Raw genomic sequence first — 27,940 nt, forward strand, 5'->3', positions numbered from 1 at the left:
TCAAAAATAAAATCACAGTTTATTAACTATTGAATTGTTATAAAATACAATTTAATTGCACAATGTTTAGAACAAATAGTGTAGAATTGTATACATAAACATGTTAAAGCAAAGGAATATCAAAATTACATATGGAATGTCAAATATATCTCTGGAATGATATTTGAATATTGTAAATATATTAATGTATTGATGAATTGCTATAAAGACAGATTTTTTGCAAACACATTTAATCTAAATAGACTTTAAAGAAATCAATGTTTTTTATGCTTTTTGCACTAGTGCAACAAATACTTTCTGTAAAAAAACTGAACCCAGATTATTTTTCTGCTAAATATAGGTTATAAAGAAAAATGCTTATTTTTGTTCTATATGATTATTTCATAAAATCTAATTATTTTTTTTCAATTACACTTCTTTTTCATTTATTGTCTGACTATCAACTATTATGGAAGTTACTTTCTTCTGAATTTAAAATTAGTCACTATCATGCATTTTTATTATTTCTTTATAATTTTGGAGAAAAGCAATCATGATTTAAAGATGTCCTTTCTTAATCTTTTTATATACAATTATGACAATAAGTAGATTGAAGCAATCATCCAATAATACAAATCGCTATCGTTAACTGTAAACAAATTGATTAATCAAAATTCTGGTTGAAAATTTTACTTTAAACTTTAAGAAAAATTTTCTTATAGTTAACAGGAAAAAAAACGTAAACATAATCTGTGAAATCAGCTACTATAGAAATATCTATTTTCATAGAGTTAAAACTTCATGGTTTAGTCGGTTTGTTTTCAAGAGGATTAATTCTAACGGTTTCCAGTATGTGAAAGTATTATTCTTTGTTGGTTAAAATTTGGTTATGGTTTTTATTTCATGGTTAATATTTATTCCCAATATAAACAAAACTTAAGATACCCATAATGAAAATTTCTCAGTATTTGTATGTGCGTGTATCTTTTCATATGTTATGTGTTTAGATAAATTAAGATAAAATCAAATAGACACTATATAGACAAATAACTGTCTTAAAACAAACAAATCTGTTCTCAACAGAAACAATTGAAAACTATTATAATAAAAATATATTAATGTAAAGCTTTTTGAGTAACGTTATAACATATACAAAATATGACTAGAATTGCACTAAAATTAGTACTTTTTAATACCTACAAATTAAGCGTTCTGAAAACATTACAAATAGAAATACACTAATTTATTTATTAAAATATATATAGATAAACAACCAATGGTACTGTCCCATTTTTAGGGCCTTTAACTCAACTGAGGCAATTTGCCATTTAAAAGGAGAGCTTATTATTTATTTACTAGTGATGTCAAAATATAAATTTTATATAACCTGCAAAATACTTTTTTGTACCCTGATAATTCATAGAAAATGTGATGTTACACCACTTTAAAAACTATATTTTATATATCAATTGATTCCCCGTAAGTGTCTTTTTCCTACTAAATTTTAGTTTTTAAAAAAATACAACAATATTTAAGGATTCATCAACTAAAAACAGGAAATTTTCTTCAGTATTTAATAAATTTTTAGAATAAGCAATTGTCAATTTATATTGTAAAATAAAAATTGTATAATATTCAAATTCCTTGTTAAAAGATTATTCATTTGCTTTGTTTTCAGCACAATATGCAAGCATCAAACTCCCCCCTTTTCTTAACAAGTACAACCTTTTATTGTAAAATATGCCATACTTTCATGCTAATTTACAAAAATAATTTAAATGGTTATCAGTCATATAAAAACCTTTTTACAAGTCAAAATTTAAAAACACAAAGATTTAGTGCCATTTGAAACTGTCAAAAACAACCTAGTATTGTCAAAATAAATTCATTCATTTGAAATTTTAGAATTTGAACTTCTGACTTCCTGTTTATATTTCATTTCTCAAAATCGAAAGTAGCATGCCATCAATTCCTGAGGAATTTGCAATTTTTTAACAGTCAATAAAATCATATCAATCTTAAACTTTTGCATGTAACAATGTATTTCCAAATAACAAACATTCAATTTGGTCTAGTCTGTTAAACTGCTTAACCAGGTTTTTTTATGTCGTGATTTCTGCTTTGAACTTGATTTTGAGAAAAAAAAATAATAATGACTTTCAGGTCCTCAAAACATGACCAAAATTGTGTAAAAAAGTTTCCAAAGTCATAATCGTTGTATATCTTTTGTTCGTAAATAAATTAAATATAACAGTTTTTGCAACAATAAGACATTAATCCATTTGTTTGATTTCAGTAAGTGATCTCACAAGTAAGGTATATGTATCTCTTGCCGTCTTTATTTGGGATTCTGCAAACTTTGACAAACAATCTTCAAAGGATATTAGTCTGTTTCGTAGGAATGTCTTCAACTGCAAAGGATAATTTTCAAATCTCAGATAAGATAAATTATAATGAGAGAACAGTCCCACAGAAAAACATCCTTATAATCAAACATGTACTGTGCAAGTATATCTTTTAATGTACATTGTCGTCAATATAATGGAATTTTATACAACTGTCATACAAGTGAGAGGTTTTGCTAGCTTTAAGGCCAGGTTTAGTCCGCATTTTCTACATAGGAAAATGCCTGTACCAAGTCAGAAATATGACAGTTTGTATGCATTCGTTTGATGTGTTTGAGGTTTTGATTTTGCCATTTGATTAGGGACTTTCCGTTTTGAAATTTCTTCGGAGTTCGGTATTTTTGTTATTTTACTTTATACGACACTGATTAAATTTTTCTGTATAAGAGTTCATGGTATTGATTTTTCCATGAAATTTTAATTAATAAAAATTAGCAAAATAAAAAAAATATACTTCAAAGTAAAAATACATAAACATTGCTTGAAACAACATGTTGACTTAACTATAAATACCCCCTCCAAATAAAAAGAAACAAGATTATAATTAAAAGGAAAAATATAAACCTATTATAGCAGTTGGTATCCACGACTTTTGGTTTTAAGTGAATAGTTGTCTCATTGCATATATCACATCTCCTTATTTTTACACTGAACAGGAAGGTGTTTATTCTTCAAAAGTGTTTAAATTTGATATTGCTGATGATGATCAAAAGTAATTCATTTTCAGGCATACGAAACATCTTTTTTACTCCTCAAATTATGAAACTTGACATAATTCAACTTAAATATATTACACACAACAAATATAAAGATGATTCCTAAAATATTCCTGCAGATTTGTATAAATTTACCTCTTTTCTTGCATTAATTGTGCATTCTTCATACAATTTTTCTGCTTTCTCTTTGGTTTCTTCTGCCTTTAAGAAATTAAAGGAAAAAGAGTTACTTCCCTTTAAGAAATCAATAGATGAAAGCAGACATATGAGGGGCGAAAGGACGTTTTATGGACGAAGGAATTGGGCCTTTATCTTTAACCGGAATCACACCTATCAGGACTAGTGAATTTATGAGCAATTTCTCGAGATCCAGGAGAGAATGATTTTTTTTAAGGGAATTCCAGATTCCTACTGCCCCTCGTTCAAAGTCCATAAGATGTGAATGCTAGGAATGTTTTGGCTTTATCTTTTAATATACACTTTGTTGGGTAGATATGCTATATACATAAAAAAGTTGAAATACTCACTGCCTGTTTCTTGTTAGGTTTTGCTTTTTCTAAAGCCTTACATGCATCTTCATACTCCACCAGTAAACACGTTCTTCTGAACAACATTTCCTGTTTTTATAAAAGTTAAACCAAATCACATTTTTTTTTTATAAACAAATGCAAATATCTTATGAATATTTGATGAAAACATATTTTAAAATGTCCAATTGTTTCAGTTAAAACAAATTTTCAACCAATTGTGTCATTAGTCATGTTAGTGATGCATTTGTGACTTCTTAAATGTAGGTGAATATCGTTGAAACCGGATTTTTGCATAACTTGTCAAATTTTATGACAGTTTTCTAAAAAGTTAACAGTGGCACCAAATTTGTCTTTTTAAAAAAAATTTTATGTACAATATTTTTTACTTTTCAACAAAAATTTCAATGGGTTAGGGTTGGCCATATGAAATTATGAAAAATGATAGAAAAAGTTGTCAACACATTTCTAGAAAAATGGACTAAAACAAAATCTATTCCTATTCCAGGCTAATATATTTATAAACATGAAATAAATATACAATTATTCTTATTATACTTTAATAAACTGCTTCGCTGACCGCAGCTGGATACACCCGCAGAGGTCCAACCCTGAACAGTTGGGGCAAAAATGGACACAATATTCAAGCTTGATACAGGTCTGAATTTGGATTGTATTAAATATTTGACATATTATAGGTTTCTGAATAAATTAATGTAGTCAAAGAACTTGAAATTGGTTATATGAATTGAAATTATATTCAATTAAAGATTTCTTGCTGTTGTGCAATAACTCAGAAATGTAAAATGTAAAATTTATAAAATTCTAAATGGAGCTTACATCAATAGATATAAACAATTCACCAAAGTTTCATAAGAACTGCTGAAAGCATTTTTGATTTTTTGTCCGAAAACTGGAAAATCTCCCTTTTTTATGAATAAAACCATGTAACTCGGAAACGTAAAATCTAAAATATATAAAAATCGAAAGAGAGCTCATGTCAATAGATATAAACAATTCACCACAATTTCTTGCAAGTTGGTGAAAGCATCCTTGAGTTGTTGTCCGAAAACTGGAAAACCCCCCTTTTTTTAATGAATAAAACCCCATAACTCGGAAACGTAAAATCTAAAATTTATAAAAAACAAAGGGGGCTCACGTCAATAGATATAAACAATTCACCAAAGTTTTATGCAAATTGGTTAAAGCATTTTTGAGTTAATGTCCGACATGTTGACGACTGACGGACAGACGGACGGACAACGGTAAACCATAATATCGTCCCGTAAATGGGCGTATAAAAACAATACATCTAGCAATACATACACATAAGATTTAGTCTAACAGTTGAATTTAAAAAAAAAAAACCTTTACATGACCTTTGACCAAAAATACTCAAAGGTCCTCCTTTATTCTTAGAAGGTCCAATTTTTATTGAAAATTCAATTTAAAAAAACAGAAAATGCTTAACATTCCAACACATTCATAATATCTTACTACATTAACTTCATTTTTTTTCTGAATTTCTTAGATAAATTCAGTAATAAGAGGGTTTCCCTTTTCTCCAACACTATACGCTGTGTTAAATAACACTTTGTGCCTTTTTAACTGTTTTGGTTTCAATTGCTGCTTAGGAACACACTTACCTAACTTTGTGTCAGACAACAGTTCAACTTCGTTTCAAAACTTGGGGTCAGTTTCTTTTAACCACTTTTAGCAAGATATATAGATGCTGGGTGGTAATTTTTCATCATGATCTTTTTATAGGGTCAAGTTTTAAGTTTTTTTGTCCAATGAACCAGGGCACTTTCCCTTTCACTATATGTGGGGAAGATTTTCGCTCTTGTTTTTCCCTGTCATATTTTTGGTCTTGGTCTTTAGTCAGATCATGTTTTTTCGGGCTGCATTATGTCGTTTCATCAATCACCCATGCTGTATCCCCAGTTTTATCAGGTTTTCTTTTGGAAGAGGTCATTCCAAAACCAAACAGACTCATACCGTTTACTAGTTATGTTTTAACATTATATTCTCAAGTTTCCTGGTATTTTGTACAATGACCAGTCATGTGACTACACATCAAATCAATTGCGAAGAATTTAAGCAAACATATAATTTTCTTTCTATAAAATTGCATGTTTTAAGATTATTTCTATACTAAATTTTTAAAAATATATTTTTTTTTCAAAATGCTTTTGTAACTTTTCAACCCGCAAATATACGAAAGTCTGTCGGGTGTAACTAACTACCCGAGGGAAAGTCTGAACTCTTTAATGGAAGGCCACGGACCTTGGACCACCGCTTATTTAAACCCCTGCCAATTACTCTTTTAGTGATTGTGCACATTTGAAATATAAAACTTAAGAGGTTATAAATCTTGCATATAATTTACAATTTTTCTTTGTGTTTTGTTTTAGTAACACTAATGCAACTAATATGAAAGAGTCAAATGATGTTTATTGCATTATTAGAACTGACAATTATATATTGTTTCATAATGTTATATTATCACATGGTTTTATATCTCACAACTAATATTGCATTTAAATTGTCCTTAAGGATTTGCAAAAACAAATGCAAGGATTCATATCTGAATTTACAGGATGCATTAACAATTAGGCTGCAAAATGTGTCTATGTGGCATTATTTGAGTAATGCATGCTCTTATATCAGCTAAACAGGTGTAATCTTCATAGTCTTCAAACTACCATGATATTGATAAACTTTAACAAAATCTAGAGGAGAAGCAGAAGTAACCAATATGAATAAAGAACTGCCTCCAACTGCCATTCTTTTTTTCATAGGCACAAAATGAAAAGAGCAATCATTATAGAGAATTTTCAAACACCATTCAAAAATAATTCAAAAAGAGGATGACAATGTGAAACTTTAAGAATATCAGATATCAAATAATGACATAAGTCAACACTTGATCAGCTGTCAAAAAACGTGTTTGTTCATAATTTACCTTTACTGCATCCATATACCGTGCAAACAGGTCTAACTGAAAGGCAACAGTCTTCTCGTCATTGGCACTTAATACCTCTAAACCATGCTATATATATAGAAAGTAGAGCAAAAGTATCAATATAATAATAAAATAACTATAAATTTTAAAAGTATTTTACTCTGAAAAATTCAAATCCAATAAAAAAAAAACAAATTTAATTTATTACTAATAAGTACAAAGTACAAAATTCTGATTATTAATAGATTCATGATTTTTTTCCAAATAAAAAAGGCACAAAACATTAATATTCAATAACTTAGGAGCCTTGATTTCTTCATCTCTGTTAAATTGACACATTCATTTGCTATAAATAGTAGAAGATTATTATAGATAGCAAATTTCTTCACATTTCTAAGGCTATTCAAAGGATAATTTTTTTGGCAAAATGAGCAACTAACACAGGTCAAGGCACAGGGTAGGTACAGACAAAGGATCTTTAAGTGACTCCAATGTTAATTGGTACTGCTCTTAAACTCTCAATAGCTTACTGTTTTGTTTATAAAGGCAAGGGTATATTAAATTCTTTTCATAATTCATTACTGCATGTATGCAAGAAAAATTCCTTTAAGTTGAAATGTTCTTTATATTGCCCTAAAAACAAGTTATAAATTGTGGTTTTTTTAACATTACAACAGAAGCCAAACAAATTGATTTCATTTTGTGATAATAAAACATTTATGATATAGCTGTTTCATAAGGGTGATTGGTAGACAACAATCACATGGTGTTTTATAGTGATATTTGATGTCTCCATAAAACACAATATCCCCAAAGTTACAACAAAATATTTAACAAAATAAACAAAAAGCATGATTTAACTCATTATTTCATGAGTTTTCCTGAATCATGATCTTTATAGTCTGCATATTGTGATGTCCTGCAACAAAAGATGGAGCAGAATTGTTGGCATTGTCGAAAAGTGTAGCTAGCCTGATCATATATAATTTTTACAAATTATTTTGCATTCAGTTTTGGTTCAAATTGGTCAACTAGCTTCAGCTAAGCAGAATTTTATAAAGTTTGTAGAAGAAAAAGTGGCAAAAGGATAAAGAATGAAAGATGAAAGATGAAGAAGGCCAATGGTAAAATATAGCTCAAAACGATTGTTTGAGCAACTAGAGCATAAAAAACTGGAACTATAGATATCACTTAAATTTCAATTGTGTTTCATTTTGGCTATGTGAATCTAATCTACTAGTTGTTAAACATTTATATCACTTTTAAACTACATTTATGTGCTTTTTATGATAAACTGGCCATGCAATATTAACTAATGTTTAAAACTGCTGTTTCCAGAACATAAAACTCACTGCAATATCAATGAAGCCTAGCAGAGGGTGAGCTCTTAGAAATAGTTTATACCTTAGCACTTTCTAAGCCTTCACCAAGTTTTCCCAGATATCTAAAGAACAAAACTAAAGTTAATGCTGTAAATTTACAATAACTGTGCATTTCTCATTACAATACCTAACATTGAATAGTTCATTAATCTACTATGCATTCAACATTTTTGCATAATAACATCTAATAGAGATGTCCAGAAAAGCAACATAACATAAAGTACCTTTATACATTATAATTTTCCATGCGACTTTTCTTTACATTTGTACTGTTGCCAAGGTAAATGATACAGCATTCTATTCACACGATACCATGCCTTCCATTTGATTAACCAAATGACATCCAATTTTAGTGTTCAAACAGCGCGGCTTTTGTCAAAACAACATTATAGGTAAAAAAATCAAATGGAAATCAGATGGACAGTTATACCATGTAAACCCACCATTATACTTTACTTAAATATCTCCGACCTGTCTCTCATTCATATAATGCATTTGAAATAATTTATAATTTGGTTATTTTTTATTTAGGATTTTTTTCTGGTAAACTTGAGATAACCCAATATAAAATATGTTCCTATGTAGTATAAGTCCAAGTATAGTTTATAAGTTTATAAGTATAAATGTATAAATGTATAAGCTATGTCGCTTCTCTGGACAACTGTTTTAAAAGTAATTATATTTTTTAAAGTTGTAACAATTATCATCTCTCAGGCTATTGACATGGTATATATGTAGTAAGTGAATATATATAAAGAATAAAGATAATATAGTTCCTGTCAAGAATATCGTGATTTTAATAAGAGTTGTGTTTTGTGCATGCACATTTATTGTAAAATTATATAAAACAATAATGAAAATTTGTATTTCGGTACATTCTATGAGTTATGTGTTAAGGTATAATTCTTTCAAATGTAACATGAAGAAAACTGAAAAACTTAAAAAAAGTGAAAAATAACCATGGAAACATGCATGTAAACTTATAAATTTAATTGTATAATAAAATAAGAACTTTGAACTTCGTAAATGAACACATAAAAAGATACCCCTTTTCCTGAAATACTATTCATATATTGAAGTAAATGAATTTGATTATCTCCCCTTTAAGATGTTAGACCAGGATAACATCATCAGGTAGCGTCTTTGATATTCATCCTGTACCAGGGGTGGATTTAGGATTCTAGAATGGGGCGTAATTCCAGAAAATTTAATATATATCGCCGAGCGGATGGATGAAAACATACATAAATGCCAACTATAGGTTGCACTTCTGAAAATATAGACAATGCAATTTCCCATAGGAACTCCCTTTACGGCTAAAACTGTGCCACTTTAACTATGAAGTTTCGAAAAAAAAATTATATCCTAGAATAGAAAGTTGATATGCGCTACTATTTTATTCAAAGGTCAAAACATAGGGCTGTGCAGCATATTTTCAACATTTATATGTCTTGAACTTCTAAGAGTTTAAACTTATACTAAAATTCTGTACTACCCCTTCCTTCACTTTGGGTCTTCCTCAGAATTCAATTTTCGCCGCTACCATATGTTTTTAAACTGGTAACATTCCCAAGTCATGTCTCTTTGAGATGAAACATGGAGATCATATCTGAGAACCAGTACTTAAACAAAACAAAATATCTATGAATATTATTTATCTCCCCAAAAGAGGTGTGGTTTGTGAAACAACTGTATTTACAAAGTGCAACCTATAGGTTATGTTCATACATTTTTCCAGAGTTAAGTTTAAGCAAAACTGCAATCAAGTCATATTCAAATTCTGAGTAGATTAGAACAAACATAGTGTAGAAAATAAACTGAAGTGTGTTAAAATATCAAAAACATGCACAAATAAGGTTTCTGTGACCTACTTGTTAATCCTGACTGAAGTTTCATCTCTGTCTATAGTTCCTCCTGACAAACATGTTCCTAGATGAGTATAACAACTAGCTAATCCTGAAAAACATTTTGATGAGATTGACATGACAAGAGTGCACACGCTGAAATGTCTCGCCTTCTTTACTAATCATTGATATTATGTTGATAGTCCTAAATATAAAGCTTTATTACAACTGTCACATAAACTTAACATTCACCAAGTAAACTAAACATTGACCAATGAACCATGAAAATGAGGTCAAGGTCAGATGAACCATGCTAGGTAGGCATGTACAGCTAACAATTCTTCCATACAACACATATAGTTGACCTATTGCTTATAGTTTAAGAAAAACAGACCAAAACACAAAAACTTAACACTGAGCAATGAACCTTGAAAATGAGGTCAAGGTAAAAAAAAACCTGCGTGACTGACAAATAGAACATAAAATATTTTCATACACCAAATATAGTTGAACTATTGCATATAGTATTAGAAAAAAAGACCAAAACTCAAAAACTTAACTTTGACCACTGAACCATGAAAATGAGGTCAAGGTCAGATGACACCTGCCAGCTAGACATGTACACCTTACAATCATTCCATACACCAAATATAGTAGACCTATTGCATACAGTATAAGAAAAACAGACCAAAACACAAAAACTTAACTATAACCACTGAACCATGAAAATGAGGTCAAGGTCAGATAACACCTGCCAGTTGGACATGTACACCTTACAGTCCTTCCATACACCAAATATACTAGACCTATTGCTTATAGAATCTGAGATATGGACTTGACCACCAAAACTTAACCTTGTTCACTGATCCATGAAATGAGGTCGAGGTCAAGTGAAAACTGTCTGACGGGCATGAGGACCTTGCAAGGTACGCACATACCAAGTATAGTTATCCTATTACCCATAATAAGAGAGAATTGAACATTACAAAAAATCTAAGCTTTTTTTTCAAGTTGTCACTGAACCATGAAAATGAGGTCAAGGACATTGGACATGTGACTGACGGAAACTTCGTAACATGAGGCATCCATATACAAAATATGAAACATCCAGACCTTCCACCTTCTAAAATATAAAGATTTTAAGAAGTAAGCTAACGCCGACGCCGCCGCAGCCGCCGGATCACTATCCCTATGTCGAGCTTTCTGCGACAAAAATGTAAAGCAGAGTTGAAAATAAATTCTAATCATACATTGTTTTATATTTTGATGTTTTGTCTTTCTTATGAAAATAATTTCACTTGAAAAGGAGTAGGGGCAATAAGGCCCTTATTAGGCCCAGTCATTATTGCAAATTGAAAAGTTACCATACATATTCTTAACTTTGTCCAAACTACACTATTAAGGTACAAGGTGTTCAAAAATAAAAACAAATTTCATATTTTACTAGTTACCATTGCAACAAACTATGACAAAATGTGTATTCTGTAAAATGTCTTGATTTTCCTTATTTTACGCCAACCTGTAGGTATATATTAGATTGGGAAAGTATGTGCGCAACTAAGAAACAACTTTATATTTGGTTAGAATAAGTCAATTGGTATAATAAAGCTTCTCTTCAATTATTTTGTTGTTTCTTGCCTGCAAACAATGTTTCCATAATGGAAATGATAACTGAAAACTGCATAAACTTAGCAGTTTTCTTTGTTTTCATGAAATTGGTTGCATTTTATGACTGATTATGACATCATATCATCAAAAATCTTATGTTATTCATTTTTATTTCTTGAGTTTATGCATTTCCAAACATTATGTGCAAATTTGAAATAGTTCTCAATAACTTTATTTTCTTGCGCCGAACCGAGCCTTAATGCCCCTACTCCTTTACAGGAAACTAAAATTATGTAAAATATCTGATACCAGGCATTTTTTTGTAGATGAAGTAAGGGTCCTTTTAAGACTTAAATATTAGGTCTATTATTTCAAGAATTGTTTCAAGTTAATATTTAAACATGCGAGATAGTAAAAAACCAAAACTTTGTCATGTTTTTCTTATAAAATGTTGACATTTACATCCAAAATAGATAAAAAATAAATATTATGGTGAAATATGACAAAATGTCTGGATTCCAGGTCTAGAAAACAGTTTGAATGGTTCCAACAAAATAAATATTTAAACCAGATCAATTACTTTCTTTAAGGATTGATTGATTGTTGATTGCTTAACATCCAGTGGAAAATATTTCATGCATGTTCAGGACTACTTTTGTAAGAAACAAAATGTTAAAAGATATTATTTGTCAATGCATCACTTTGTTTCTAATCTTTAAAACGAATGGAAATTAGCTTTTTTCAATTATTTCTAACAAAGTCTATCTGAAATTTTTATTTTTGTTTGTATTAAGCATTGAAATTTTTGAACCCTGTGAAATTCATGTGAGAATCCTATTGTTTGATTATTTTTTATTTAAAAAAAAATATTTAGAAACAGTGAAATGTATTTTATCATAAAATTAGATGTCTGATTCAAAGCTTGACATTTACCATTTATAAGGTGGTCATATTATTTGACTAGTTTTAAGTTCTGGTCTCAACTGAAACTTTTTTTTTTCATTTGATAAAAGTTTATTTACAAGATAAACATTGTTCATATCAATTGCTTGTTGATAAAATTGATGTCGTAATTAGTTCAAATATAACATGTATTCTTTACACACACCAAAACTGAAAATCAAGAGTTACCCTTCTTATCATAACAATAAAATGCTCATCAGCATATTGGTCAAGTCTCTCAAAATAATATTTCAATTTGTGATCCATTATATTGTAAAACAGGGTTTCTATATAAAAAGTATTTCTCAAACAGATCTAAACTGTTTTTCATTGAATAATAAACAAGAGGCTCTCAAGAGCCTGAATCGCTCACCTGTATTTCAGAGGAGAAGATTTTTAAATGTTAGCAAACTTGAGGAACAAATTGTGTAAAATTGTCTTTAAAGGGCAATAACTCCTGAAGGGGTCAGTTGACAATTTTGGTCATTTAACTTTTTTGTAGATCTTACTTTGCTGAACATTATTGCTGCTTACAGTTTATATATATCTATAATAATATTCAAAATAATAACAAAAAACTGCAATATTTTGTTAAAACTACCAATTCAGTGGCAGCAACCCAACAATGGGTTGTTCGATTCGTCTGATAATTTCAAGGCCGATAGATCTTGACCAATTATACAATTTTACCCCATGTCACATTTGCTCTAAAAGATTTAGTTTTTGAGATATAACTTAAGCCAAAAACTGCATTTGACCCTTATTTAATTAAAGTTTGAAGGTAATTGGCCCAGTAGTTTCAGAGGAGAAGATTTTTAAATGTTAGCAAACTTGATGAACAAATTGTGTAAAATTGTGTTTAAAGGGCAATAACTCCTTTTAAAAGGGGTCAATTGACAATTATGGTCATATTAACTTTTTTGTAGATTTTACTTTGCTGAACATTATTGCTGCTGATAGTTTATATATATCTATAATAATATTCAAAATAATAACAAACAACTGCAAAATTTTGTTAAAACTACCAATTCGGTGGCAGCAACCCAACAACGGGTTTTCGATTCGTCTGAAAATTTCAGAGCTGATAGATCTTGACCCATTGACCAATTTTACCCCATGTCAGATTCGCTCTAAAAGCTTTAGTTTTTGAGATATAAGCCAAAAACTGCATTTGACCCCTGTGTTCTATTTTTAGCCATGGGGGCCATGTTTGTCGATGGATCAAAACTTCGATACAATTTATAAACAAGATTAAGTTAAGGTTTGAAGGTATTTGGCCCAGTAGTTTCAGAGGAGAAGATTTTTGAAATAGTTTACAACGACAGACGACGACGACAGACGACGGATGCCAAGTGATGGCATAAGCTCACGTGGGGCCCTTCGGGCCCCTGTGAGCTTAAAAGCGCATATTCAACTGACACAATCCTGTAAAGATAGAATCATTAACTATCTTGAAGATTTCAAACAAAAAAAATTGTGAAGAAATCTTTACAGAGTGAATATTTCTTTTACCAAATCAACATCTGGCTTTTCCACATGTTTTTTTGTTGATTTCAATTTGAAAGTGTCTATCGAACTTTGTCTGAAAAAACAAAACTGTGGACATTTCTGAAAATATCCGGTAAGATTAGCAGCAATTAGCTCACATTTTCTTGCTGCATATTCTGTTGTCAAGTAAAGATTTTACTGTAACATAATTTGTTCCAGATAATTTTACAATTTTAAAAACTTACTCATCTGAGCATATACCATTTTGTTGAAATTCTGAAAATAGATTAGAAAAACTTATTTGTTTGATTGTTCCATTCATTACCAGAAACAGTAAGCCTAATAATAAAATTAGCACATTATAATTGAACTCTTATTCAAGAAATTGTGGTTTTAAGAATCTTATATCTCATGGATAAAATCATTAAACTATATGGCCAAAAAAAAAAAGGTTGCGCAATAATTTCTGTTACTCTTAAACTCATCATTGTTTCTGTGTTAAGTGTTCATGTTTCTTAAGCTTTCCTTTTCTCTTCTTTTTTTATGTAAGCTAAATGTATAGTTTGATGATGAAAACCTTTTATAACATGCTTCTAAATTCAAAGTGGACGGGATGATGTGCACCATTTTGCTTTAATGGTTTATATTAATTGCAAAAAAAAACATCCTTTCTTTAAAGTCTTACATTTTCATTGTAATATGTCGTTGATTAGATTTTTCTGTTTTTGGCTTTTTTTTTTTATTATGACCAGATTGTTAAAAATGCTTCCAATCTTTTTATTTTTTGTAGTGGAATATTATAATGATAAGGTTTTTTAATATTTTACTATCGTGTGACACAGGTGCTACGATGCGGAGGAATTTACAAAGAAAAGAAAGATCATCTATATCATTCTCTACTTGTCATGAAAAGGTCAGTACTTTTGTAATCTTCAATTTTCTATATATGGAGAACATGACAAAATTAAAAGGGTTACATAAAATGTGTATTGCACACCTGTGATGTATACTATATGTGTATTTATATAATTATGTTCCTGTGTATTTATATAATATATGTACAGTCGACTCTCGTTATCTTGAAGTCCGCCGGACCAGAGGAATATTTCGAGATACCCGTAGTTCAACTCAAACTCAAACCGGAAGTTTGACAGACCAAGGGACACAACTTGTGCTTAGCTTGGTAAAGCTAAAATAAATCCAAATGAATATGGGTAGGAGATTGATATTATGGTCTCAAATCGATGTATCTGTATGTTATGGTCTTTTATAATAACATTTTTCATCTCTTATTTATTTCTATGTACAGTTACAATTTTGTCCAGTGGTTTTTGAGCCGAGAGAGTAATTTCCAATCAATCTAAGCGTTATTTAAAGTTGACAAAATTGTTCATTCTTGTATACAAAAAATTTAGAAAATTTAGATTTCATTTCATTTTCTTTTATTTCAATCCTTTTCTGCCAGAGAAAAAAAAAAAAAGATTAAAGACCACGATTGAGTAGTTTTGAGTTGATCACCAACAGAAGTCTTATTCCCTACTTTATACACAACCAAGCTCATTAGTGTATGATTACAGTTAATTGTTTTTAAAACTTTTTGAATTATTTTTCATAAACTATAACAAAGTAAAACTAATTATTTATCATGGTGATCAAAGATAATCTTAGGTAAACACTCGTGGATAAAGAATGTCATAAATCAATACAGTGGTCAGTGACTGGATATTTAATTACACGTGTATTATCAGTTTAACTCTTCAATCCATTTAAATCCCTGAGGTCATGTTTTGACATATTTGTATTAGTTCGAGATAAATAATGAATTTTGAATGCTTTTGTTAACCTTGGGACCGTAAATTTAGTTCGAGTCAACCGAAATTTCGACTCATCAGGAGTCGAAATACATACATTTATATGGAACAAAGTTCGGGACCACGGGAAAACTTCGACTCATCCGAAATTTCGAGTCAACCGAGTTCGAGACAACGAGAGTAAAATTGTATTTAGTATCTGTGAAGTATTATAACATGTGTATTACATACCTGTGATGAACATTATTAAATACATGTTGAGTGGGGTACACAACAACTCGTACCTTTGCCAACTCATTCTCAACCAACTCATACTTTGACCAACTCATACTCAACCAACTTGTTCCTCATTTTGAGGATAAATCGTAAACTTAATGGTAATTTTGTATTTTTAAATTTTCAAAAATGATATTGTACGAGACTTGTATAGAATGCAAGTCTCTGATCTAGTGGTAAAAAAAAATATGTTTATTGAAAAACATGACCGCTTTGTTTAGAAAGCAGCTGAAATCTGTTTAATTGAGAAAATAACGTTTTATTCAGTTTTCTCCTTGTTATCAAATGAGGACACACTGCACTTCATCTTTGAGCTTGAAATCTGAAGAAATTTGGAAAATTTATTTTTTGAATGATTTATTCCATTGGGTGTATTGAAGAAGTTTTTTTAGTTGATCTCAAAACTTCACTATCTTTTTGATATTATAAAGCTACTACACACATTTAACATATCCATTTTAAAATGTCAAACTTTAAAGCCATATTAACAGTGCTGCATTTATTCTGAAATTATTTTTTTTATCAAATTCTCTATGCTTAAAAAAATCCCAACATAATCAATAATTAATCAGTTTGTAGGTCCAACGTTTAATGATCACTAATCATAATTTCAAATCAACATATCTATTTTTCTTTTCTTTCGAAATTTTATATGACAGAAAAAAACTACTATATTGCATATGAGTGCAACTAAAAATTGGGTAAGAGTTGCTAAAAGTACCAGTTGGTAAAAGCATGAGTTAGTGAAAATTGGTACGAGTTAGTCGAGTACAAATTGGCAAAGGAACGAGTTGACACAGAAACTGTTTTACGTACCAGTGATGCATCTTTCATGTACTTTCCATAATTGACAGCCCATTCTCTTTGCTTTTGAAAAAATTCATCAACATCCTGAAAATAGATTAAAAAAAAACTAAAGGTATTTATACCTGTTACAAATAATCTAAGAAAAAAAAAAAAAAAAGACAGAAATGTTTATTACCTTTCTAATACAAAACATTAAAACAGGTGTTTTTTAAAACAAATTCATAAAATTTGAATAAATTTGTTTTGAGAGGTTTTCAACCAACTATTGATATAACTGATCAACATATTTTATAGGAGTAACACGATTGGTGCCACATCTGGAGGAGGATCTGCAAACCTCTCCTGAGTAATTGAGATCACCCCAGGTTGTGGGTGGGGTTCGTGCTGCTCAGTCTTTGTTTTTTTTTGGTAGTATTTTGTATACTGTTGTTTGTCTTGATTGTTTTTTGTTTTAGTAAGATGAATATCCAAGTAAACCATTGTAAACCAGTATTTCATTAATTATTTAGTTTTCGATAATATATTTATTGATCCAAAAATGTCCATTTGTCTTAAAAATAAATGACAACAACTCTGAGGTACAGAGTCTTATAAAATTTGAAACTAAATTAAATGAAAATCGATCTGCATTTTATTTTCAATAATATTCCATAAATAAAAAAAAAAATGATTAGTCATACCTTATGCTGCCCTTTTCTGGCTTCATCTACCATATTTGACATTCTGTTAAAGAACCCTCTCTTAACCTTGGCTTTCACTGCTGCCTATGAAATATATAATAAAAATTAATGCAAAAGATGCAATGACCTGCAAATTCTGTTTTTCTGTTTTTTAATTAAACAATATTTCATATCAAAATATATATATAATTTTGAAAAATTGTTTAACAGTACCCCAAAATGTAGTACCCTTATATTTTTTAAGTATCCATACAGTAATTGGCTCTTTGATTATTTAAAAAGACCAGGATGTTCTATACATCAAATACATCCTTATACTTTAGAAACACATCACAGTTAATTCATTGGAATGGTTTATCAGATTTCTATGGTTTGCTCATTTTTGCTTTTAATTATATGACTTACATTTAAATTATGGTATAAATATCTTTTAAAAAAGTCTATAAAGTATATTTTTAGGAAACTGCAAAGAAAAATCATTTCACAAAAATTCTTTTAACTTGATATTAAAATTATATTTCAAAAACAGCAGGACTGTTTTTAAAAAACATTTAAGTCCTCTATACTATGCAAATATATGCAGGTATTAATTCTAATTAAGTTAATAATTTCAACTGTGGATATATTGAAAGATCCTAAGTCTTCATGAAGCCTGTTTTGTCAACAAGCTAATTATCATGCAAAATATTTAATCCTACAGTAACAAAATCTTGAAAATCCCATTACAAGATCAGAAGTAAAACTGATTTTTGTTTGGTGTTGTTGCCATCTTGAATTTCAGATTTGGTTAATTGAATGTTAATTTCAAAGGGAATAAATCAGGAACATGAGTTTACCTTACCCTGTTTATATTGATCCTGCCAAAAACATTTAAATAAAAAATCAATTTTGCAGGCAATTTCTTTTTGAGCCAATTGTACTTAAATAGACAATAGGTAGAGCTCAACATTCTGAACATTTCTGCACCTATCAGATATTCTCTTTTTGTAGCAGTTTTTAAAATAATAGATAAAACATTTTACTCCTGTGTTCTATTTTTAGCCATGTCAGCCATTTTGGTTGAAAGGCAGGGTCATCAGACACATTTTAAAACTAGATACCCCAATGATGATTGTGGCCAAGTTTGGTTAAATTTGGCCCTGTAGTTTCAGAGGAGAAATTTTTGTAAAAGTTAATGGATGACAAATCAGGACGCCAAATGATGAGAAAAGATTACCTGGCCCAAAAATAGACTGAAAGTTACCATTTTTGGCTGGGGTGGATAAGTGCTGTCTCACTGATCTACATGTACAATTGAATATCCAAAATCACTATTTATTGCTGTAGAAAAGTTAAAATTTCTAAAAGAATGTTTGTTCTCTTTGCATTTCAGGGAAATTTGAATTCAAATCTAATACCCTGATGTGTACATCTAAACTAAATTAAAAAAATAATTAGAATGAAGTTACAAGCTCATTATGGGCAAATAAAAATGAGAGAGGGTCTCACCTCTTTCTCCAACAGAAATTTACGTAGATTTTCATCTTTACCAAACACTTCATGATGAGTAATAAGTTTAAGGTAGCTGAAAGATAAAAATAATTTTAACATAAAAACAACTATAAAAAAATCTATTTCTTCAAAAAAACACCAAGTTTTTAAACGCTTCAGTTTCTAATACTAATGAATCATTTGTTGTCCTTGATGGTTTATTTTTAGGTTTGTTTGTGTAAGATTCAAATTGATCTTTTCTTATCATATAATAATTAAGTACCACATAGTTGAATACAATACAATGTCATTTCAATGTGATATTATCCACAATTATAAGCACTTCTGTAAAATAATTATGTAGTCACTTTTTTTATCAACAATAGTAAGTAAGTCTCATTATGTTATATTTGTGTTGTTTAGTTACTAGACTAAATACAATTATATTTTGTACTTACAGAACCTTTTTAGAATATACCATACATTAAAATTCAAAGTAATTGTGTAATAATTTGAACTATATACAGTCAAGGGTATAACTCTATAGGGTTATTAGAGAAAATATCATACATGTGTTATTACAGATACTTTCATGATTTGTTTACTCTTTATTCCTTAAATTTTCTTAACCTGTAGTAACATATTTTTGTTATTTGTCAAATAAATCATAAATATTTTAATTTAAGTGGGCACTTGGGAATTCTTGAAACTTTGCGCAGTTACTTAATACATCATATAGCCTTGATAACTAATTTTCCAATTAAATTAATACATTTTTTATCAACCATGGTAAATCAATGAGACACGGCTTTTAAGGGATAAACTTAGCTGTAATAACAAGGCTTAGTTATTACAGGCATGTAACTTATTATACGAGACATTTGGGAATTACTTGGAAGCTTGCGCAGAACCTCATTACATGCTCTGATCATTATTTCTTACAATAAATTAAAATACATTATGATTAAGCATGATATATGTCTGAGCAAAGGCTTTGAAGTGATGTAGGGAAGCTGTAATAACACCCTTTAGTTATTACAGGCATATTTTTTCTATAATAACATAGGTGTACTATTCATGACTGGCAAACTATGAACTGTTATATCTTTCTATAGTTTAGTATACATAAAGACAATAATAATATCAATAGAACTTGTATACACTTTAACAAAACAAAGGATGTATATTGCCCCTTTGAAACATGTAACATACATATGTTATCACAGTTTTTGTTTTTTTTAGTCCACAATAACAAATGTATGTTATTTTTCTCTAATAACCCTATAGAGTTATACCCTTGACTGATATATATATATATATACTGTAAATTCAGAAATAATTGCGATGTTTTTATTATTGCGAAAAATGCGACAGTGTTATAATCGCAAAAATTTACTCGCATTTTGAAATTTTTTATATGAATTAATCAAGTATTTTTCTCAATATCACAAAAATTAAAATCGCATTTTAGTCTAAAGTGACAAAATTGCAATAATAAATGCACGCAATAATTTCTGAATTTACAGTATATATCCTACTCTTTGAAATGCTCTAGTTTTAATATTTTATCCTAGAATGAATATTGAAAATATTGCTGAATGTTGTATTTTAAGATAAGCAATCAGTGTAAAATATTTATTACTACATTTATACTATAACTTGGTATATATTTACTTCCCAGTACAATTCTGAAAAACTTTCTGTAGATAATTGATTGATTGATTGTTGGTATTTAATGCCACTTTCATCACTAGAGGCTATATCATGGCGGTCATTTTTTATTGGTGGAGGACGGTGCAGTGCCTGGAGAGGACGAACGACTTTTGTCAGGAAAAGTGACAATCCTAAGATTGGAGTTCAACACACCTGCTAACTGTGGGGTTCGAACTCACAACCTCAGTGTTGATAGGCTAGTGATACAATAGATGAACTACTTAGACCACTAAACAACCACCTACCCCCTTCTGTAGATGATATATCATACTAACTTTTCTACACTCCTACAGTCTCTAGTAAAATCATCTTGAACCATGACCTTACTACCACTTCCTAATTGTTTCTTTGATTTAGATTCTGCTGCCTTAGCATCTGTTTCTGGTCTGTTTGGTAAAGGTGGTACCTATATATCAACATGTAGCAAATTTGATAACATAATGATTTTCATGTTCATACAAAAGTTTAAATGATAAATAGAATATATTCAAAATATTTTTTTGTATATGTCATTTTAACATGACATTATTTCATTCCAAGATTTATTATAATATCAACCTTTGATCCACCCCCAGTTTTTGGTGTGGTTTGTGTTGCTCAGTCTTTTATTTTCTATGTTGTGTTATTTCACTTGTTTGTCTTTTGGCAATTTTTGTGTTTTGTCATGGTGTTATCAGTATGCCTTATGTACTTAAGTTTGAATATCCCTTTGGTATCATTAGCCTCTCTTATTTTAGACACAGACAATCTAGATATTTGACAATTTGGCAAAAGAAAAAAAGATATTGCATAAAAAAAACAATAATTTTTAGCATTTGGTGTGTTTTAATTCTTTCTTTAAACTATAGTAATATAAAGTTGACAAGATGAATGGATATAACTATCATAGTAGATGTTGTACGGAGAACTAAGGTAAACTTTGATTGTATTTAGTCAATTATGCTTCAGAGAAAAACAAAACAATATCTGTTCATTGGACACCATGCCCCATTCATACTATCTCATTTGCATGTATAGTAAACCACAAAATCATTGTAAAACCCTAATTTGGCTGATATATCTTTTAAAAGTTTAGAATAATAAAGATGTTTATTATAAATATTAAGTCTCAAATTGATTTGAATAATTTTTCATCTTAAACTACATGAAACAAAAACTAACCTGACAAAAAATTAGGACAAACAAACAGATGGATAGGTCAGATGAAGTCACAGTAATGTTCCCTACTCTTGTAGGCGAACTTGAGTTATCGTATGGACGGATATTGGTATACCATAATATGTCCCGTCTTCAACAGATATATAAAAACTAAAGACAATTAGGAATAAAATCTGTGTTGACTGATATGAAAGAAATTCTTATGTTTTTCTCTAGCTCTTTTTAAGCCCATACCATAACATGAGGTGAATTGTGATATAAATGTATTGAATTTGAAACTCTGAATAAAACTACACAGAGAATCATGAATTAATAAAAATATTATCCCCATTCTTTGTATCCTGTCGTATATTTGGGATAATGTCTATCAATTTACTTAAAATACATACTATAATTCCTGATACACTGTTCTGTGTCATTAAACAATGCTGCAACCATTCTATATCATCATAAATTCTAGTTACTGTACTCAGTTCTTCGTCATTGTCTGGCTAATATATAAACAATAACAAAAATAATACATTAATCAATAAAATATAATTTTAGATGTGTACAAGTTGTAATCTGATATCTCGATAAACTTCAAAACTTTCAGGCAATTTTAATAAAAAGTGCATAATAAATGTCAATAACTTCCTTACATCAGTCATGACAGTTGGTAACAAATAAAATTTGGATAACTTTCATACAAAAGTAGATTACAAATTAAATTCACAATTGTAAAAGTTTCATACTATTTTTTCTTTACAAATTTTTCTTTTTATAATAGCACAATTTTTCTGCAGTTGGTAGTTATTGTGAGTATAAATGAATTTGAAAGGGAATGTTTACGTGCTATCACAAATAGGCATCTACGAGATCATATAAATATCTATGCAAGGGTTCAATTAGATCTAAAAAACTATCTAACTCTGACATATATTTTTTCACGCATCTCTCATTCATTTCATTGGTCAGGAATATTGTCAGTGGTTGTCATTTGTTGTATTTTACATCGTTTTATATTCTAAATTTGGTGTTGATGGCACATCTTCATAAGTTTCTGTTTAATTTATTCACATCTTTTTAAGACTCTTAGTAATTACAAATTTGACATTTTGCACATGTATATTGAGGTGCATGCATTTTAGTTGATTGTGTTGTTGGCTTGCTGTTGCATGTATGTGTACCCTTCATCTCCTTTATCTTATAATATAATGCACAATATGTCTTCCTATCCTTTGACCTTACATTACAGACTGTAATGGTGAACTGCAAATTATCCCCATCTTTTACTGCTGTAGGTACTTTAACATCATACAGGTGTTTGAAGGGACCAGAATTTACAACAGGACTAGGTGATCTGATATCAATTTCTGCATCTGAGTCCTCATGTCCATTCTCCTCAGATTTCTGAAAAATTAATTAGGAAATGAATGGTGTTATAATCATATGCTAGGACAAATCCAGTGAGGGGAGTCAATTTCCTTGTTTTCTATGTGACATTCCCAGCAAATAAAAAAAAGGCTAAATGTATATATAATATATTCAAAATTTTCTAGATGTGGTTAACTGGTTTAAGCCTTATTCAACTGATTTTTATAGTTTGCTCTTCTCTTAGGTTGTGCTGTCAGTCAGGGGTACTACTTGTACAAGTAATCTTTATTTACTTGAAGAAGTAAATAAAATATACTTACATGACTTATATAAGTTAATTATAATGTTTGAATAATCTCCCCTTAATTTTCTCAAAAATTTACTTGTACATGTATAAGTAATTTTTTTTTACAATCCCACAAAAATTCTCAAGTTTTGAGATGTAAAAACATGCCTTTAACAATTTTTCTCAGGTTATTTTTGATAAAAGTTCAATGTTTCATCTCATTAATTCAACAAAGAAACTGATTGCGCAAAGATCTTAGTATTTGAGCAAGGCCTTCAAAAATTGCCCCTTGGGGGCTTGTAAATGAGCAGTGTTCTGAAGATAACAGACAAATAAGATTTTCATTGTCCATGAAATTACACTTAAATGATTAGTAAAGACATCTACAAGGGACAGACAATTAAGAATTCTATAAGAGCAAAGAAGTCCTAAGAACTCAGAAAAAGAAGATTGGATGACTTTTTTACTTGTATAAGTAAAAAAGTCTGAATGTCTAAGGGACATAACTAAGCCAAAAAATTATTTACCTATACAAGTAAATAAAATACACTTGTATAAGTATCCTACAAATTTACTTATATAAGTATATTAATATTTACTTCTTTAAGTAAATAAAAATTACTTGTACAAGTAAGTACCCCTGACTGGCTGTTACACCACTGTCCAAGATTAGGGGAGGGTTGAGTGCTCACAAACATGTATGTTAAACCCCTCCACATTCTTTATGTGCCTGTCCCAAGTCATGAGCCTGTAGTTCAGTGGTTTTCGTTGGTTCATGTCTGTAATATTTGTTTTGTTATAAACACAGAATGAGGCTGTAATTTTTCTCAATTGAATTGTTTCCTTTTTTTTTATGTCAGGCCCTTGTATAGCCGACTATACGGTATGGATTTTTCTCATTGTTGAAGGCCATACGATTGCCTATAATTGCTTACATCCACTTCATTTGAACTTGTGTGGATAAGTTGTCTTATTGGCAATCATACCAAATCTCCCAGTCTTCGCGCTCAACCACAGGCCCATAAGCCCAGACTTGTAAAACTTCTGTCGGGCCTATAAAAATCATCTCCACAGGCCAATATAATCTAACTAAAATTTTCTTAAAATTGAGCTTCAGCGACTCTTTTCACAAAAAATCTTACGATTAAAATTGATCGTAAGTTATACTGAAATGTGTATGACTTACGAATATTTTTACTCTTTAAGATTTTTTGTGAAATGAGCCGCAGTCCTTTAGATTCAAAAGTCTATTGTGAAGACTGTGATTTCTTATTTTTATAAAGGATCATTCTGCTTCTAAAAATTTGTGTATCTGTGTATGATGGCAATAAAAAAATATAAATAATATTTGTACCACTTCCTAGTCAACCATGTCAGTGATTTAAGGTCCTATTTACAACTAGATGATGATGGGAGTGTTTTAACAACCTTGACTCAAGTTGACTGGCTATACATTCATCACATGGTTGGTCAGAACTACAGTAGGGAAATCAGCTTTTGATTGTAAGTTAATAAGTTTGCAGTATACATCATGGCGCATTCCTGTACGAAATGGGACGCCCGTAAATGACATGGAAACCAGGCGTAGAAATCATATTTTATCAGGGCGTCATTGTAGTGTTTACGGAATGCATATCCAGGCGGAAACCAGGCGGAAACCAAGTGTAACTGAGGCGGAAACCAGGCGTAAAATTAGGCATAATATTTAAATGAGTACGCCTGGTCCACAGAAAACCAGGCGTTATATGCAAATGAGTGCTCCTGATCAATAAAAAAAACCAGGCGTAATATCCTTACATAATACTACACTTATTTTAAATCAGTTTATTACCCTAGCTGTGTACTTTTGTGTATTTGATACAAACTTCTGTACTATTGCTTAAATTTCTCATTGTTTGACATGAAACTTGAAATATTAACCATTAATTGAAGAAGCTATATAAATAAATACATATTAGACAGACACTGGCTCAAATAAGTTTAAGTTTGAATTAGAATTATGACAATTAATTCTTCCTTAAATAAAACCAGCTTTTAACTAAGTTTTTTTTGAAAATTAATGTCATTTGAACCAAAATATCAATGACAATACTGCAATTTAACTTAATGTGAAAGATTTTAATGTTATCATCCAAGGATGAAGGTTTTCAGAATTCAAAATTACTGTTAAAAAAAAAACTTAGTTACTCACATAGTTATCTTTTACCATGTATATTACTTTCCTTTTATTTCACAATTTTCATTAATCAATTTGATTCCATAATTCCAATTTCAAATTCTTCCAAAAAGCACAAAACAAGCTTAATTATCCCTGAATATATAAAGCTGCCATAAGTCTAACTCTTGCAAAAGAATACCAAAGAGCCAAATTTTGAAAAAAAAATCCCATGATCCTTTATCAACAAAGCATTATGGGTATTATGATTTACGCCATACCAACAGTTTTACGCCCGTAGGAAAATTTACGCCTTGCTTATTTCAATTTACGCAAGGTTTACCATATTTTTTACGCCCGTAAGGACTACAAATTTACGTTTCCTGTTCCCTTACGCCTTGATCTGGACACGTAACAACCACTTACGCCTGGTTTACGCCAGATTTCCAGGCGTAATACGCCTTATAATTTCGTACGGGATATATTACTTTCCTTTTATTTCACAATTTTCATTAATTAATTTGATTCCATAATTCCAATTTCAAATTCTTCCAAAAAGCACAAAACAAGCTTAATTATCCCTGAATATATAAATCTGCCATAAGTCCAACTCTTGCAAAATAATACAAAAGAGCCAAATTTTGAAAAAAAAAATCCCATGATCCTTTATCAACAAAGCATTATGGGTATTATGATTTACGCCATACCAACAGTTTTACGCCCGTAGGAAAATTTACGCCTTGCTTATTTAAATTTACGCCAGGTTTACCATATTTTCTACGCCCGTAAGGACTACAAATTTACGTTTCCTGTTCCCTTACGCCTGGATCTGGACACGTAACTACCACTTACGCCTGATTTACGCCAGATTTCCAGGCGTAATACGCCTTATAATTTCGTACGGGATACATGGTAAAAGATAATTATGTGAGTAACTAAGTTTTATTTTTTAACAGTAATTTTGAATTCTGAAAACCTTCATCCTTGGATGATAACATTAAAATCTTTCACATTAAGTTAAATTGCAGTATTATCATTGATATTTTGGTTCAAATGACATTAATTTTCAAAAAAAACTTAGTTAAAATGCTGGTTTTATTTCAGGAAAAATTAGTTGTCATAATTCTAATTTAAACTTTAACTTATTTGAGCCAGTGTCTGTCTAATATGTATTTATTTATATAGCTTCTTCAATTAATGATTAATATTTCAAGTTTCATGCCAAACAATGAGAAATTTAAGCAATAGTACAGAACTTTGTATCAAATACACAGCTAGGGTAATACACTGATTTAAAATAAGTGTAGTATTATGTAAGGATATTACGCCTGGTTTTTTTTATTGACCAGGAGTACTCATTTGCATATAATGCCTGGTTTTCTGTGGATCAGGCGTACTCATTTAAATATTACGCCTGGTTTCCGCCTCAGTTACGCTTGGTTTCCGCCTGGTTTCCACCTGGACATGCATTCCGTAAACACTACAATGACGCCCTGATAAAGTATGATTTTCTATGACTGGTTTCCGTGTCATTTACGGGCATCCCTTTTTGTACAGGCGGCCTATTGTGACTTTCTTCAAAAAAAAAAAAAATCAAGATTTCCGAGTCTTAAGAAGTTAATTTAAACCAAATCAAGTTTATAAAAAAATAAGTGTATTTCTATGAAGATAATTACAGTATGCCATATTTACGCAACATGTCTGTTATTGCATAAAATGCAAGTTGATGGTAACTGGTAACTGACGGTAACTAGTCCTCGACCAATATATGTGGTGTCTTGAAATTGAAACATTTAAGTTCAGCTTTCAAAGTGTATGATGAATGAATTTGTATTTTATAATAAGAGGTCGCTGAAAGCTCCAATGTGGGTCTCAAGATGAAAAGGTGTGTTTTAAGCATCTAAAGAAGTTGAAGACTAAATGATTTAGAGAATAAGGAGAGCAATTTTTCATGTTCTATATTTTTTCCTCTGTAGTCTCATGACAGTCATGTTCTGTTTCGTTTGTTTTTCTGAAAAATGATTTATGAAGGCATATTGATTTAATTTAATTTCGAAAGTGGCTTAGTTGGTATCTGTATATGTTTGTATATGTCATACTAACCAATACTGGCTGTTATACAACGGGGGGTATTTACTGCAAGAGGGAAATATTTAAAATTTTGGGGGCGTGTCAAAACTGTCACAGGACATATTTTGCTTGCAGTGACTAATCTGCATATATGTTTTGATATGCTCTGCTCTTCAGAAGATTGAAAGGACAACATGTTTTTCTGTTTCAGTTACAGTAAACACCTTCTTAAAGTATGTAAGTAAAGAGAAACATCTAGCCAAACCTTCATCTCAGCGCTTGCAGACGATGTAAAAGGAGTT

At 30.1% G+C, this 27,940-nt stretch overlaps 1 protein-coding gene across 1 annotated transcript; it reads right to left on the reverse strand.

Annotated features, from left to right (window-relative positions):
* On the reverse strand, positions 1-27,940 carry LOC127716636 (sorting nexin-5-like). Its single transcript, XM_052222880.1, has 14 exons — positions 27,904-27,940; positions 23,002-23,163; positions 22,161-22,262; positions 20,889-21,019; positions 18,919-18,994; positions 17,431-17,514; positions 16,760-16,834; positions 14,102-14,132; positions 9,846-9,930; positions 7,997-8,036; positions 6,593-6,679; positions 3,628-3,717; positions 3,236-3,301; positions 1-2,390 (listed from the first exon to the last, which is right to left on the reverse strand). The coding sequence occupies exons 1-14, from the start codon at positions 27,907-27,909 to the stop codon at positions 2,253-2,255; spliced, it is 1,173 nt and encodes a 390-aa protein (XP_052078840.1). The 5' UTR covers positions 27,910-27,940; the 3' UTR covers positions 1-2,252.

Source organism: Mytilus californianus, unplaced genomic scaffold (assembly GCF_021869535.1).
Source record: "Mytilus californianus isolate M0D057914Y unplaced genomic scaffold, xbMytCali1.0.p SCAF_9, whole genome shotgun sequence".
NCBI lineage: Eukaryota > Metazoa > Mollusca > Bivalvia > Mytilida > Mytilidae > Mytilus > Mytilus californianus.